At 44.1% G+C, this 15,485-nt stretch overlaps 1 protein-coding gene across 1 annotated transcript; it reads left to right on the top strand.

Moving 5' to 3' along the window:
- The first annotated feature begins 515 nt into the window (after nucleotides 1–515).
- FOXL2 (forkhead box L2) lies at nucleotides 516–14,901 on the top strand. Its single transcript, XM_074214882.1, has 2 exons — nucleotides 516–2,720; nucleotides 7,051–14,901. The coding sequence occupies exon 1, from the start codon at nucleotides 1,010–1,012 to the stop codon at nucleotides 2,156–2,158; it is 1,149 nt and encodes a 382-aa protein (XP_074070983.1). The 5' UTR covers nucleotides 516–1,009; the 3' UTR covers nucleotides 2,159–2,720; nucleotides 7,051–14,901.
- The last annotated feature ends 584 nt before the right edge of the window (nucleotides 14,902–15,485 follow it).

Below are 15,485 nucleotides of genomic sequence, written 5' to 3'. Positions count from 1 at the left end.
CCGCCCCCCCCACCTCCACCATTACCACCAAGTATGTTAAGTTGTCCTAAGGCAGCTGGCATGGTTAGTTCAGTGTGGAAAGTTTCAGAAAACTATTTTATTAGCTAAACTCCTGAAAGACTGCACCATGATTACCTAGGACAGAATTCTCTATGGAAATAGAAATGGATCCCTTGTAATTGAATGATGCACACGCTTCGTGAGACAGGGATGAACGGCTCCTCTCTGTTTAGGTTCGGTGAGTGTACCGAAAAGTTTAAAGGAAAAGCAGGAGAGTGTGTGTGTGTGTGTGTGTGTGTGTGTGTGTGTGTGTGTGTGTGTGTGTGTATGAAGGGGTCCTACGTTGGGGGTAGAGATCCAAGCCGTCATCCATTAGGTTCGGGGAAAACGCTGAATCCTCAGCGTAATCGCTACTTCCAAGCCAGGTGGGTGTATTGTATTTATCAAATGTGACTTAGAAGTGAACTCGACCGTGCGCAGCTGGCTGCCCCGCTATAGGGGCTAAAGCTCTTGACGAAAGCGGAACTAGCCAGGGTCCATACAAATCAGAAAAGAGCGAGGATCCTCGCGCAGTAGGAGACTAGAAGAGGCAGCTTTAGGCAAAGAAAGTAGACAAGAAAACCCACTTTAGGCGGGGACAAGTCAGGACGGGGTGGGGCGTGGGGGGGGGGAGGTACGGAGCCCCTCTCTATCCAACTGGCTCCCCCCCATGCCCAGAAGCTGAGCTCAACACTCGATTACCGCTCGAGAGGGAGGGAAAGGGAAAGAGGGAGAGGAAGAAAAGTAGCGAAGTAAAGAGAGATCGAGAAGATTCGCAGCATCCCAGAGGGAGCGAAGTCGCTTTTGAAAACCACCAAGACTGAACGTGTCCCCCAGGCCGGCCTGCGTATCCATTCCCTGGCTCCCCCCCCCCCCACTGGCCCCTCTCCCAGCTGGGGATCCTCGGCAGAGGACGCTGTAGTCCGCAGCGGGGGAAGAGGAGAGAGGCGGGCCGCTTCTGCTGCTTGGCATGATGGCCAGCTACCCGGAGCCTGAGGACGACGCGGGGGCCCTACTGGCACCGGAGCCGGCCTCGGGCCGCCCAGGGAAGGATTCCGAACCTCGGGGGCCCCGGGACTGCAAGGAAGAGCTTAGCCCCGAGAAGAGCGGCGGAGGCGGAGGGGTCCCAGAGAAGCCAGACCCCTCGCAGAAGCCCCCCTACTCGTATGTGGCGCTGATCGCTATGGCCATCCGCGAGAGCGCGGAGAAGCGGCTCACGCTGTCCGGCATCTACCAGTACATCATCGGCAAGTTTCCCTTCTACGAGAAGAACAAGAAGGGCTGGCAGAACAGCATCCGCCACAACCTGAGCCTCAACGAATGCTTCATCAAGGTGCCGCGCGAGGGCGGCGGCGAGAGGAAGGGCAACTACTGGACGCTGGATCCGGCCTGCGAGGACATGTTCGAGAAGGGCAATTACCGCCGCCGCCGGCGCATGAAGCGGCCCTTCCGCCCACCCCCGGCTCACTTCCAGCCGGGCAAGGGCCTCTTCGGTCCCGGGGGCGCGGGAGGCGGCGGCGCGGGAGGCGGCGACGGCTACGGCTATCTGGCGCCTCCCAAGTACTTACAGTCCGGTTTCCTCAACAACTCGTGGCCCCTGGCCCAGCCGCCCTCGCCCATGCCATACGCGTCCTGCCAGATGGCAGCGGCGGCGGCGGCCGCGGCGGCCGCGGCGGCGGCCGCGGCGGCCGGCCCCGGCAGCCCGGGAGGAGTAAAGGGACTCCCCGGGGCCCCAGCCTCCTACGGGCCCTACTCTCGGGTGCAGGGTATGGCACTGCCCGGTGTGGTGAACTCTTACAACGGCATGGCGGGCCACCATCCGGCGCCTCACCCCCATCCTCACGCGCACCACCCCCACGCCCACCACCTGCACCCAGCTGCGGCCGCGGCTCACCATCCGCCCCACCATCCAGCCGCCGCGCCCCCGGCCCAGCTCAGCCCCGCCAGTCCCGCCGCCGCCGCACCCCCGGCCCCCGCGCCTACCCAGGCCAATGCAACTGGTCCCCCGCCTGGCCTCCAGTTTGCCTGCGCCCGCCAGCCTGACTTATCCATGATGCACTGCTCCTATTGGGACCACGACAGCAAACACAGCGCCCTGCACTCACGGATAGACATCTGAGGGAGGGCCAGAGGAGAACGTGAAGAAAAAGAAAGGAGAAAGCAGAGTCCGAAGCCGAGATCCCGAGCATCGTCGCCAGAACCAATTGACCCTTCCCATTCGCTGGTCAAAAGGGTCCAGTATTTAAACCGATCTCCAGAAACGGACCGCAAGACGTTCCCTTGCTGTCTCTGCCCTCTTTCTTGAGCTTCGGTGTCTCTCCACTCTTTCCCTATCACTGCTTGCCTCTCTCTTTCTTCTGTTCTATCTCCCTTCTCTCCCTGCTTTGTCACTCTCGCTCCTTTCTCTGTTTCTTTCCCCTCTCTCTCCCTTATCCTTTCTATGCCTCTCCATTGGCCTCAGTCTGTCTTACATGTTTCTCAGTCTCGTTCGTTTACCCTTGGAAAATCCCCCTCCTCTGTCTTCTCTCCTCTTCTTTCCAAGCTGGATGAACTGTGCCAAAATTTTTGCAGTGGATAAAAAGATCAGCCCCAAAGCCCCAGCCAGTCCCAACCCAGTTCCACACCGTTTACCTGGAGTCAATGTGTAACCCCGGGGGCTCCGGCTACATCACGTCTTGCAGGTCTGTGCGCTGATGGTATTTTGATTGTAATTGCGATATGATCTCTAATCCTGGCATAGTCGGCCCCCCCCTTTAAAATTTTATAAAAGGGGAGTTCGTTTTCCATTTGAAACCTGCCTTCTGTGAATGTCGTTGGTGAGGGATTGGGGGGGAGGGCGGAGGAAAGATGCAAGATGAGGGTTCCAGGGGGGTGGTGTTAAGGAGTGTTGAAAATTGTTTTGCTGGAGAGTAACCTGTTCAGGGCATCAGATAATCTGTTTTGTTAAATCTTAAAATCCATCTTCCAGAGAAGATGCATTTCTATTCCTCTTCCGTAGGATAGATAATGCAAAGAGGGATTTGCTGGGGTTCTATTTCAGAGAGTAATACTACTTTTTCTTAAATAACAACAATAAAGCAAAACCTACAGGGGGGAATGTTGTTGCCTTGAGGGGGCCAGTGCTGCTAGAATGTAAAAATGAAACACAAATTTATTTTTTTAAAGCCTATTCAGGAGGTTTCTCGGAATTATTTTATTTGGGCCTTTAAATTTTTTCTCCCAGCTGCAAAGGGAAAGAAAATGCTTTATAAAAGACGGAATTGGAATGCGATTCTCTTCAGCTCTTCTGGCTGAGAAAATCCAATTTCACTTCATCTTCTCAAGCCTTTCTCCCCTTTTTTCTGGTAGCTGGCTGTCAGTCACTCTCTCATTCCTCTTTTTAAAAAAAAGAAAAAAAGAAAAATAATTGTTTTTCATTCGCGGTTCTACGACCTCGCATAAAGTAATGTGAAATCCAGAAGCGTTGTAGATATCGGGGCGAGTTTCCAATGATTTTATAAATGTGTAAGTCCATAGCTATTGTTCCGTAGTGTTTTGTGGGGACCAACTTTTCTAGAGTCAACTATAGCACTTTTAATGTATTTTCTAGTATTGTAAATTCTCGAATAAAACGTTTCCTTTCTTTTAAGAAGCTTCATATTATTTCGATGCCGACTAGTGTGATGTATTTAGCAAATATAAGGGGATGGGGGTGGGAGGAATAGAAATAACGCAATTACACATTTTGCTCTTAATAGGAGCACTCAAAATGGTGACTGAGGGCAATTTTAAATTTTCTGTAATATGATGATTTTATTATATATATTTTCATTTCCATCCATGTTGTCCTGCCCTCTTCAGAGTTAGAATATACTATCAATTTTCAGGTTTTCCTCCAAGATCTATAATTCAAGATCATAATTCAACAGAAACATACATATACAAATTGACTGTGTGAGCCTTATATGTGTGTACATATCCATCAATGCAAATATTCAGGTTTCTAGTATGTACATACTTTTACATATGTCTACAGTTACTACATATGTGTGTGCACTATCAGCATATATCCCAACATTTATTAGAAGTCAATCACATAATTCAATAGACTCAGAACCAGGGAATGGCAGAGCCGGAAAGAGACCTTAAAGAGAGATCAATTTAAGACCAACACCTTGATTTTACAGAGAAGAAAAACCGAGGGACTCAAATGGCTTTTTGGAAGGGCCACAGCGGATCAGTGACAATTTATAAAGTGTTTGACAATCCTTTTGATAGTCACTGTCTTGTTTGAGAACCTTTCAGACCCCAGGCACTTAACTAAATGGCTGAAGAAACAGCATCTGGTTTTTTTTTCTCCTTTTTCTGATTCTAGTACAATAATGAATAAATATTGGGGCTTTCGCACAAGCGACCAGTCTTTTGAATTGATTCCAAAATTGTGAGCTCAGAAGTGGATTAACTATGGGTTGCTTTTCATTACTTTAATGGGATTACAGGTATCATTTAGAATTCTAGATAGACCGTTTGCCCTTGGTGATGATGCAGCTGTGAACTGTTTCTGTTAACTGAACCATTTTTCCCCCCTGGCCCATCCACTTATTAATATAAAGCTGTCCCTCTCCTCCCAATTTCCTCCGCTGACAGCAGTCCATGAACCAGAGGCTAAGGTCCGGGTCTGGGCTTTAAACTAGAAAAAATAGGAACAAATAGAAGAGTGGGAATAGACAAGTTGGTTGTCTGAACTTGATTCATCCTGGAGATGTAACCTATTTTCAGATAGGGTTGTAAACATTTGGCGTTATAGTCAGCTTGTGGCTGATGTGCAGGGCTGAGGGTTAAGGGGAATAAAGTGGAAAGTTCTGCACCCTGGTGTGTCCCCTCTCTTTCTCTTAAATCCCTTAGATAGTTGGTCTGACTGACCAGGCCCGTTTCCCCAAAAGGGGGAGGGAGGAGATCTTAGGCTTTGGGCTTCTAGGCTTTTGGAGGTGAAAGGACACTTCAGAAAAGTCTTCCAAATGAGAGATAGAGACCGGAGGAAGGAAATGTATGAAAATGTAGACCGAGAAACTGAGCAGTAACTAATTATTTCTCATTGCTGACCTTTGTTTCTCTTTTGTAGACTACACAGTAATCTGCACTCAACACATTTGCAAGTCATGATGTATGTAATGTATTTATGTATTTCTGATAAATTTGGATAGGTAAGAAAGAGAAGTAAATAGTTCTTCAAGAATATTTGAAAAAAATTTATATACTTTCTCTGCCCCAAATAGTAAACCAACTATTTGGGTTTGGAAAAGGGGGAGGAACTGAAAATCTGAGCCCTGTGCTGTAGAGCCAGAAAGAATTTAATGAGTATCTAGAAAAGTGAAATCGTTTGAAAACCTTTTCTAGATATCTCTTAATCCTAGTTCTGCTTTAAGGTGAGTTGCTTGCACTGAACTGAGGGAAGGAAGGCCAAGGATCAGGCCAGAGCAAAGAACATAAAGGCCAATTTTGACTTCAGGAGATACTGGCCTGAGGAAGGAAAAGCAGACTGGAGTATGAGGGAGAGAGGGAAGAACCTAGTAAATTCTGGCAAAGGAGTTATTGTAACAAATTAAGCAGAATCTAAGAACCTCACATGTATCAGCACCTGGTCACATAAAAGAAAGAGGGGGGGCAGTCTTTTACATCAGAAAATTCTGCATGGTATCCTAGGTTGGAAATGATAATTTTTTACCAGTTCTATAAATTTAAGCTCCCTATTTTCTACTTCACTTTTTCTCCATTCCTTCTTTTTTTACATCTCCTCTTCCAATTCTTTCTTTTCTCCCTTCATTTCTTTTCTATTTTTTATTCCTTTTCTTTCGCATCCTTCTATCTTTCCTCCTTTTTTCTCTTTTCCATTCCTTCCTGTCTTACTTTAGCTCCTCTCTTCCTCTCTCATATTTTTTCTTTTATTTTTTCTTCCTTTCTTTCCTCTACATTCTTTTTCTCAACATTAAAATCATACTCTAAAGAAAATTTGTCTGAAGATATTCCAAAGTCAAAGGAAAATGAGCTTGAAAGTATTTCGGGTGTGTTAAAATGCAATGTAATATATAGAGAGTCTAAATAACCTCTAGCCTGAGGTGTGGGTACATATAGGGTTGTGTATACACACACACACACACACACACACACACACACATTTGTGGTTGTGCCCCACATATTAATTAATAATAGAATGTAAATAAAGCAAATATGTAATATGGGCAAATAAGTTAATAGGAATTATTATTATGCTGACAGGCACAATATTTTGTATTATGCATACATACATATGTCATATTCACCAATGAAAACATGTACACATCCTGATACACACACATATCTGCGGTGCACATATATGACCTTTATATTCACAGTCTGTATAAACAGTTTTTTTCATTTACATATACAACTATGCATTATTCCCGATCCTCCTTCCCCCCACCAGTTTCTTTTCCTAATGTGCAAATACTAGCACCTTCATTCACCATTGTAGTGTTTTTATTAATCTTCATGCACCTGAAACAGGGTATTCCTGGAACGCTGAAAGTAGATCAAGTGAGAACCTCATGTAAGGGGAGTCTTTCTCTGCATCTGTCAAAGCAGTGCAAACCTTCCCAGGAGAAGGGAAGCATTCTAAGGGTTAAGGAAGGCTATAAGGGCTGCAAAGAACCTTAACCCTCAGGGTTTCAACCCTGAAGCTGGAGGATAATAATCTTAACTTGACCTTGGATTTATTGAGTTCTTTTATGTGTATATCACCTTGTTTTACAGGACTAGAAGCTCAGCTTTCTGTGTCTTGGCTGGGGTTGGGAAGAGGTCTCTGGCATTTGGCCACCTTTCCTTACCTTGTTTCCCAGATCCTGGGGATAAGGTTAAACCACCCTATTAGTTCAGCCTGGACTGACTTCCTATACCTTGGAACTTGGAGAATTCACTAAGTGTCCAGGGCAATCTAAGGAGTAACTATGGATATACTGAAGAGAAACAAGAAATAATATGGGTCCTTTTCCCTAGGTGATCTGAATCCACCGATATTGTGCTTGGAGGTCTGGCTTCCACAGGGCTGGAAAGACCTTCTCCACTCCTGGCCTTTTGGAGGAACAGGTATTAACTTCTAAGTCTTAGTCTCCTGTCTTTAATATGGTCCCCTTCAAGACCTATCTCCACAATTATGGATCCAGAGAAAGGGAGATTTTAGGTTTTCCCAGGTCCAGTCCCTGGTAAATTTTGGTGTCATTGTCTTTTGTTTAACTTCTCCCTCCAATTTCAGCCTTTAGGCAGCTCACAAGGTGGTTTGTACTAGAAGTCAGACAACTAGATCGAAACTGAAATATGCAGCTACTGAATCTTTGGGGGGGGGGATCTGTATTTGACTATGTTTCAGCTTTCACCCAGATATTTGGATTCATGCTAAAACACACTAGTCAGCCCAAGGAAGGGGGTCTTGACCTGAGCTGACCAGACAGAGGATATTCCAGGACATGGGAAGGCAATGACAGGAGATAGCTCAAGATGAACCAGGAAGGGCTCAAGAAACCAAATCTAAGATGTCTCTTGAACTTGGAGGAAAGGAAAATCCAGTTATGAATTTTTCACCAAAGATGCCTTCCCAGTTGTCTTAGAAATCTATTCTTTCCCAATTCCTCCATCCTCTTACAGGGGAATTTGGGTGTAAGAATGTTGCCTGCCTGAGCAGGAGTGGAATGGGAAAGATGAAAGAGTTGTCCTGCAGTAGATAGCCTGGATAGTCGACTCTGGCGACGGCATTAAAAACTCAGCTCTTACAAGATGGACTAAAGATTCCTGGAACTTTAGGTTCTTCCCATCATTCCCATAGCCCTCCTCTTACTTGTTCTCTTCCCAAGGAGCCCTGAGGCCTGGAAACTAGGGGTGACAAGAGACAAAAAAACATAGAATGTAAGAACTGGAGGAAATGAGAACTTAAGAGATCATTTCCTTTAACTCCTTCATTTCACAGATCAGGGATAAATTATAAAACTGGAGGGCCTGAGGAAACCAGGGAACTAGCCTTGTTTTGTTTTATTTGAAGACATCGACTGAAGAAAAGGCAGCTGACAATGGACAGACTCCGATTTGAGATAGCAATGACCACTAGAAGGAAAAGTATCTGCCTCCAACCGGGACTGCCTTTCTGGTCACTGAGGGGGTTGGTTTCATAAAAAAGCACCTCCGACTATGATCTTAGGGCCCCAGACCGTTAGACCTATGGCGTAAGACAGAAAACAAAAAATGAAAGAACACCCGAAATCAAATAGAAGCCCTTTTGCTTCGGTGCCACTGAGCAGATTTCAGCACAATTTAACAGGGACTCAAGTCCGTTGATGTTCGTTCTGAACGTGAATATTTGGAAGCCTCCTCCACACTCCTCTTTTTATAGTCCAGAACTAAGGCTCCGCGTTTTACTGAGCGACTCGAGTCGGCACGGAAGGACTGCCACAAAATACAGTTTTGATGTGTCGCTGACGCTCAGTTCTCCATGCTGGGACCGGATAAGTGCAGCTCGCTGGGCTTGGTACACGTGCCAGCCTTAGGCTTCCCGTTCTCGTAGGGACTGAATGATCGAACCGTGCCACGAGGAGCCACCCTACGCCCGGGATTATTTCAGGCAGAAGAGCCTCGGAGAATGTGCCCAAATAGTTCGTAGGGTGACTTCACAGAGATCGCTTTATCAGAAGTTGCACTCACGAGAGAGATGATTTGGGGAGAGTTATTTAGAAAGAAAGAGGAGGGTTGGAGTTTTGCACAGGTGGGTGCCTACAACTGAAAATTCTGATAGTTTTTAACTTAAAAAAAAAAAAACCTTTGATTTTCCGGGTTCGTGAACTCATCTTTCTATGTAAATGACATTATCTCTCAAGAAAAGAAATTCTTAAATTGGAGTCTTGATTTTACTATATGTCAAAATAACTGACCACTTCCTTCCTAGTCCGACGGGTTTTATATTTAAAAACTTTATCCCGAGGCGCTGCTAGATTGCTAAAGGAGTCCGAGGCACATATGTGCACACACTAGTTGAAACCTTCTGATCTAGTAAATCTAAAGTCTAATGAAGCGTTTAATAGGAGGTTATGCTTTTATTTCTTTGTTTTTAAAAGAAGAAATGAAAAAAAAAACCTCAACATTTCATCCACTTGGGTCAATTCTTAACATCGTTCCCTAACCCAGCTCTATCCTAGGTGCACAATTGTTTGTCCTATAAAGGAACAAATGGAAAAGGAAACATCATACTGGTACTTGTCTCACTCCCCAGCAGCCCTAGTTTATGTATGAATGTTTTGAAAATGCCAAGAGGTCATTAGTGCAGATGCTAAGTAGATAGGACTAGAGGGGAGAAAAGAATAAGACAACCCGGTTTCTAATGACTTAACTTCCTCCAGTGACCGACTGATAGCCTCCAGTTACACATCTCTCAGTATTGGTATACCTCCTTCACGAGGAAAGAGGCCACAGGGCTAATCCAGAGCCATATCTCTTAGATTCTTCAACTATGCGGGGAGCCTTGAGAAGTTCTCTGCCTGCCAAATGTGGAACGAGTTCCTTTTGGACTAAGAACACTATCCCACTGCGAATATTAAGTTCGGACGCTAAATCAGACCCCGGTGGGATCTTGTGACATAGATCAGATAGGCTTACTGCCTAATTCCCGCTCTCTCTAGGATTCTCTAGAATAGGAAGCCCGTACAAACTCTCCGGCTTACCATTACTGTACTGAAACACCACTACAGGCATCTGAGCTATGTTGAACCTTAACTCAGTGTGGCATTTGAGTGGAAACTACTAAAGTGCAAATTCTAAAACAAAAAATTTTCCTTTTTCAATAAACTGAATAGATCTCTTCTGCCTGCCCAAATTACTTCCCATGATTTTTTTTCCCTTCAATGGCAAAATATAATGTTCTTTGGAAAAAGAAAACACCAAGATGAATTACAACTTGATCATGGCTCTCCCTAATACCTTCTAATATGCCTTGAGCTGAGATAGTACTGACTAAGGAGATTTTGAGGATTACAAATGGAAAATTGTTTAATATATATTTTTTCCCTTTCAGGGAAGCCCTTAACACCTCCCAAAATTCGTTATCCCAAAGGACAGTAAAGGTGTGGGTGAAAGAACATTGACTGGACAGGTCAGTGTCAGGAAAGTTGGGTTCTAGTTCTGGGTCTGCCTAACCAGATCTGGTTCCTTGAAGAAGTTGCTTCCCTTGTCCTACTCAGTTTCCCCATCTGTAAATGAAAGTAATGAATTGGGTGGTCTAACATTCAATGTTTCTCTGACATCAGTATTTAGAAGAAAAAAATATATATCTTTGGAAATTTAGATGAAACATTATACAACTTCGGAAATCTTCCTCTGTAAAGAAACATAAAATTAACTATGTCTGTGTGAAATTGCTGACTGTAGTTTTGCAAACTAACCAGAAGGCCATTGATGACCTTCTCCTGACTTCTCTGACCTTACAAGGTTGGTCACCTCCAATCTCTCTTGGAGATTTCAAAAGAAACTATGTAGCAACGGAAATTGCAAGCTTTTATGTCTGGAGTGGCTTCAGGTTCAAATGACAATGCCAACTTCCTTGAGATATAACTATTGTTAAAAATGCTAAATGAAATTTGGAAGGAATTAGAGATAGAGAATAGAGAAAAATCAGAGCACTCATGAGGAAAAGGACAAGTCCACTTTTCTGTGGATGAAATTCAGGTTCCCATAAGACTATAAACAGCCAAATAGTTGAACCATATTCAAAGAATACTGAACATATAATTGACTTGTCTAGACTTGAATCATGCTAAACAGATCACCAGGACACCCTGGTAGAAATCAGAGAACTGTAGAATTTTAGAGTCTCTCTCTTTGGCTCCACAATGACTTGTCTAAGGTCATGCTGCTAATTCCTGCCATGTGATCCACTTCTGATCAACTATGATTTAATATGTTCTCTTCTTAAATTCTCCCCCAGATTTCCATTGGAAAAAGTCTTTCTTTAACTGCACAGACATCATTAAATGTTTGTCGAATTAACAAGAAAAATCGTAAGGAAATTTTACTATCTGTAAAAATAAGGGAAAGGATTATAAGAGGGTTTTTTGTTTGTTTGTTTGGGGGGGTAGGAGAGGAAATTAAATATCTCTTTTTTTAAAATTAACTGCTCTGCAGCCCAGTCAGAGGCAATGTGTCTAAGAGGAGGGTCAGGAAATCCAGCCCCAGGAGTGACACTGGTTCCCTTTGTCCTCTTTCCTGAAGCCCTTATGCCTTCCCCACCCGGGGCAGAGATAAACACGGCCTCAGGCTTTCCTAGGAATTTCGTGGGGAGGGGGAGAAAGAGACAGAAGAGAGGGTGGCGGGTGGCGGTTCCCAGCGCAACTCCAGACTTATTTTAAGCCAACTTTAGAAATGTCTTCACAAACAGACGTCTCCAAACTCCAGAGTTGGGCTGAAGGTATCCATCTGTGTGGAACTTCAAAGATAGTGTCTTGGAGGACAATAGTAGACACCAGGGTTCCCATCTACAATGTTGTTGTCTTTAAAAGCATCTGGGGATTCACAAACTCCTTGCACTTAGCCTAGTGTTTTGCACATAGTAGGTGCTTAATAAATTTTGTGACATTGAAACGAATTGAATTGAAGCCTCAACCCAGTTTGCTTTGTTGAAATAGAGTCACGAGTAGATTAGAACTTTGGGTTGATAAGCAATGCCTGGCAATGAATCTCGAGTAGTTTGGGGGTTCCAGCGGAAGCCAGGTTCTACTCCCTTTCGGCCTATCTGACTCGGTTGGTCAGTCTCCTGAGAGGTAATGCTCTCTCCTGCGGGATAAAAGCAGCGATTGTGGCAGCAGTAGGGTGTTTTCCCTATCGCTTTCTGTATTTTATAAACAGAGGTCGCAACCGAATGTAAACTGCTGAAGTTTATTTAAACATGCATCATGTTTCACTGAGGCTTTCCTAACGCCCCTTTTCTCCAGGAGATCCAACTGGTTACTTCCCCAGCATCCCTATTCTACCCTCTTGTCAGTCTCTGAACCAGAGCTGAAAGACCTAAGGCGAGTCACTGGATTTCTGCGCACCGTCTCTGCGCGATCCCGCCAGAGATAGGGGAACCTGGAGAACTTGCCTGAAAGCCAGCGACTCTTGGCTAACCTAAGAGCTGGAAACGTAGTCCCCTTTTCCTCTCACTTCCTCGGACCAGAAGGCGTCCTGTTCTTGCCCGGGAATGTAGAAAACGCGTCTGTCGTAGCCAGAAGTCTTTGTTCCTCTTTCACCAGTCAGGCGACAAGGGAGAGAATGAGGCAACTCCGAGTTAAGTAGCATTTTTAAGGTTTACCAAGCGTTTTCCCCAGACAATTAGTGAAAGTTTTATTTCCCCCTTTTACGAATTGGGAAATAGACTAAGTCTTGACTTAAAAGAAATGCCCAAAGTCCCTACGATTAAGTAAATGAGTCAGTCCCAGATCCTTTGTCGTCAAGTCCATCTTTCACACTATAGTTTGGGAAAGGGCATAGGAGTCTAGATGGGTCGGATTAGGGAAGAGAGGGTTATTTGGCTTTTGTTTGTTTTTTCCTTTGTACTCCATGAAAAAGAGTGCAATAAAAATAATGAGGAAATAATGAAGGGTCAGGTACCCAAACCCCATCACATTAAGTATGCTCTCCAGGTCTTCAGGTCTAAAAGAGCAGAGTTTTCCCCAATCTATCAAGATGCCCCCAGCTCTGCAATCTGTAACTTGAATCCCATTTGGGGGCCTGGCCCGATGGAAGATAACAGAGCCAGAGTAGTGAAATTGCTGACTGGTCAGGACCCTAGATCAGGGCTTCCCAGAAACCTGGAAAGGGCAACATTCACCTGCATCTCCCTTTTCTATCGAATCCAACATCCAGCCTTGCCCCTGGTGGGATAAATGTTGGACCATGGAAATTTTTTTTTTCTGAAAAGACTAATTTCATCTGCCATGTAATCACAGACTCCTCGAATGTTGGGTGCAATTGAAAGAAGACTTCAGGCTTTCTCACCCAATATGCACTATCCCTTTTACTTTACTTTAGAAAACTGAAGTTTGATAATGTTAACACATTTGCTCAAGATCATTTACTGAAAAGTTCTAACTGGAACCTGTCCTTGGCACTGTTTTGACTCATTTCATTGCATCAGGATGGTATGTGTTTGTGTGGATGGGACAGGACTCCCTATATATGATACAGGTATACGTGTGTTTGTATGTAGTGTACGTATAGGTGTGTGGGTACATCCTGCAAACAGAATGTTCACAATAAACATTTGTTATACTTATTATCATGCTGATGAAGACACCTATTTGGGAATGTATATAAGTACATTCATGCAACTGTACATGTATTTTTTTAAAAAAATCTCTGTGCATATAACATAAAAACACTGAATGCTAAACTTAAATGTAAAATCATAATAATATTATCAATCACAACAATAAGTACTCACAGGCAGTATGATTTAGTCGATAGAATTCTTGTCATTCAAATCGCAGTTACAAGCCCCGCTTCTGATGAATGATGACCATGGATGGATTTATCATTTAATTTCTCAGAACCCTAGCCAAATCCTTAGAGACAATAAATTAAAGATCAATTGTATATTTGCATTGGTGGAGAAAATTTTCACACCAGTAATTTCCCATACTGAAGAACTCAGAAACTGAGATATTCATTAAAAAGAAAACAAACCAAAATAGTCATCCTATTGATAATATTTTTACAAAGTGCTTTCTTGACAACAACTCTTTGAGGTAGATAATGTAAGAATGTAAATATAGTCACACAGCTATTAAGTGTCAGACTCAGAATTCCATAAAAAGCAGGTTAGGGCTGAAGTATTCAAATTGTTTGTGTTTGGAAGTTCCTTTTTGAGGCAAGTTGCTAAGTTTGGAACATATGTACTCCATGTACATATGCTCAGCTATTTTGTGCCTGAATTGGATGCTTCCATGAATATGGCAATACTATTTCTTGCTTCTTTGCATCAGCTGGAGTAGTTGGTGGGCCTCTAGATGTCCAGATACTCATCCTTGGACACCAGCTCTGCTTCCCAGTTCCTGTCAGCAGTGCTAGTCTTTTCTTTCAACCACTTCTGCCAGGTGTATTCATGGTACTCATCTGTAGGCCTACTTTTCAATATTACTCTCCAGTTCAACAAGCATTTATCAATAACCTACTATGTTCCAGGACCTTGAGGTACAAAGCACCTGGTGGATCAGTAGATAGAGCACTAGAACTGGAATCTGGAATCTGAATCCAGCCTCAGGAACATTTACTAATCCTTGAGGAAGTCACTTAACCCTAATGTCCTCAACTATAAAATGAGTAGTATTAGCATCTACTTCACAGGGTTGTTTTAAAGATCAAAGGAGATGTTGTAAAAGACCCAGTATATAGTAGAAGCTATATAAATGATAGGTATTTTTCTAAATTATACAAAAAAAAAACAAAAAAAATAAAAACCATCCTTCCCCTCAAAAGACTTAGCTTTCACTCAACTGTAGGTTAGAGCTGGCAGATGCTTAGAAATTATATAGTTCTACTGTTCGTTCTATTGCCCATTCATATGGTGTATGTGTGTCCACACTGATAATATTAGCAAACTCCTTTTGAGGAGTCTCTTTTTCCTTCCAATTCTGGTTCCTTCTTGAATCAGAATCTGGAGTCCTTATTCCTCTGGGAGGGAAGTCAATCTCTATTGGTACTCCATATGGTCCTCTATACAGTCAGCCAAATCAACAGGTTCTGGGCAAAGAAGTCAAAGTTTGAGGTGGCTTCTACAATCCAAGATGGTTCTGAACAGGATTGGGGACTCTGCAATTCACAGTTATAGCAGCTATGGGCCGGGGGCTGGATGAAGTGGTCAACGGAGCCAGAGGTGGCCCAGCTGCTGAGAGAGCTGGGGAGCCTTCAGACCCCCCCCCCCCCGGAGGCACCAAGAGAGTTGGCAGGAGCAGGAGACCAGTTCTGCTCACTGTAGCTGCTGCACTTTGATGCCTTCTGGAGCTGGAACCTTCTCCTGTCTGCCAAACAAAGTTGGCCCCTGGAGTTTCCACTTGCTGGGTCTTTAGTGCCTGCTATTAAATCACAGGCCAAGTGCAAGCTGGGGAGCCGGAGCATCATTTGACTTCATCAGCATCTCGGTAAAAACCCAACGCATTTGTGCAGCCTGTTCAGCTTGCCCAAGGTCTTTTCACGTCTGTTTTTCTCCTTTATTCCGTAACTACAACAATGTTGTTAATCTGAGCTCACAAATGTGCTCTTCGACCTAAGGAAGCCGGGAGACTGCATCAGCATGAATTCATCTCTCTTAGGACAGAGGAAATGGGAGGGAGGTAAGGGTGTGCAGAAGGGGAGAGAAAATTCCATTTGAGAATCTAAATCATAGTAGTATTTTGATTTGAAGAGAGATTCTCACCTATCAG

The sequence above is a fragment of the Macrotis lagotis genome, chromosome 1 (assembly GCF_037893015.1).
Source record: "Macrotis lagotis isolate mMagLag1 chromosome 1, bilby.v1.9.chrom.fasta, whole genome shotgun sequence".
NCBI classification, from domain to species: Eukaryota; Metazoa; Chordata; class Mammalia; order Peramelemorphia; family Peramelidae; genus Macrotis; species Macrotis lagotis.
The sequence above is the reverse complement of the archived record's forward strand: the minus strand, read 5'-3'. Positions and strand labels throughout refer to the sequence as shown.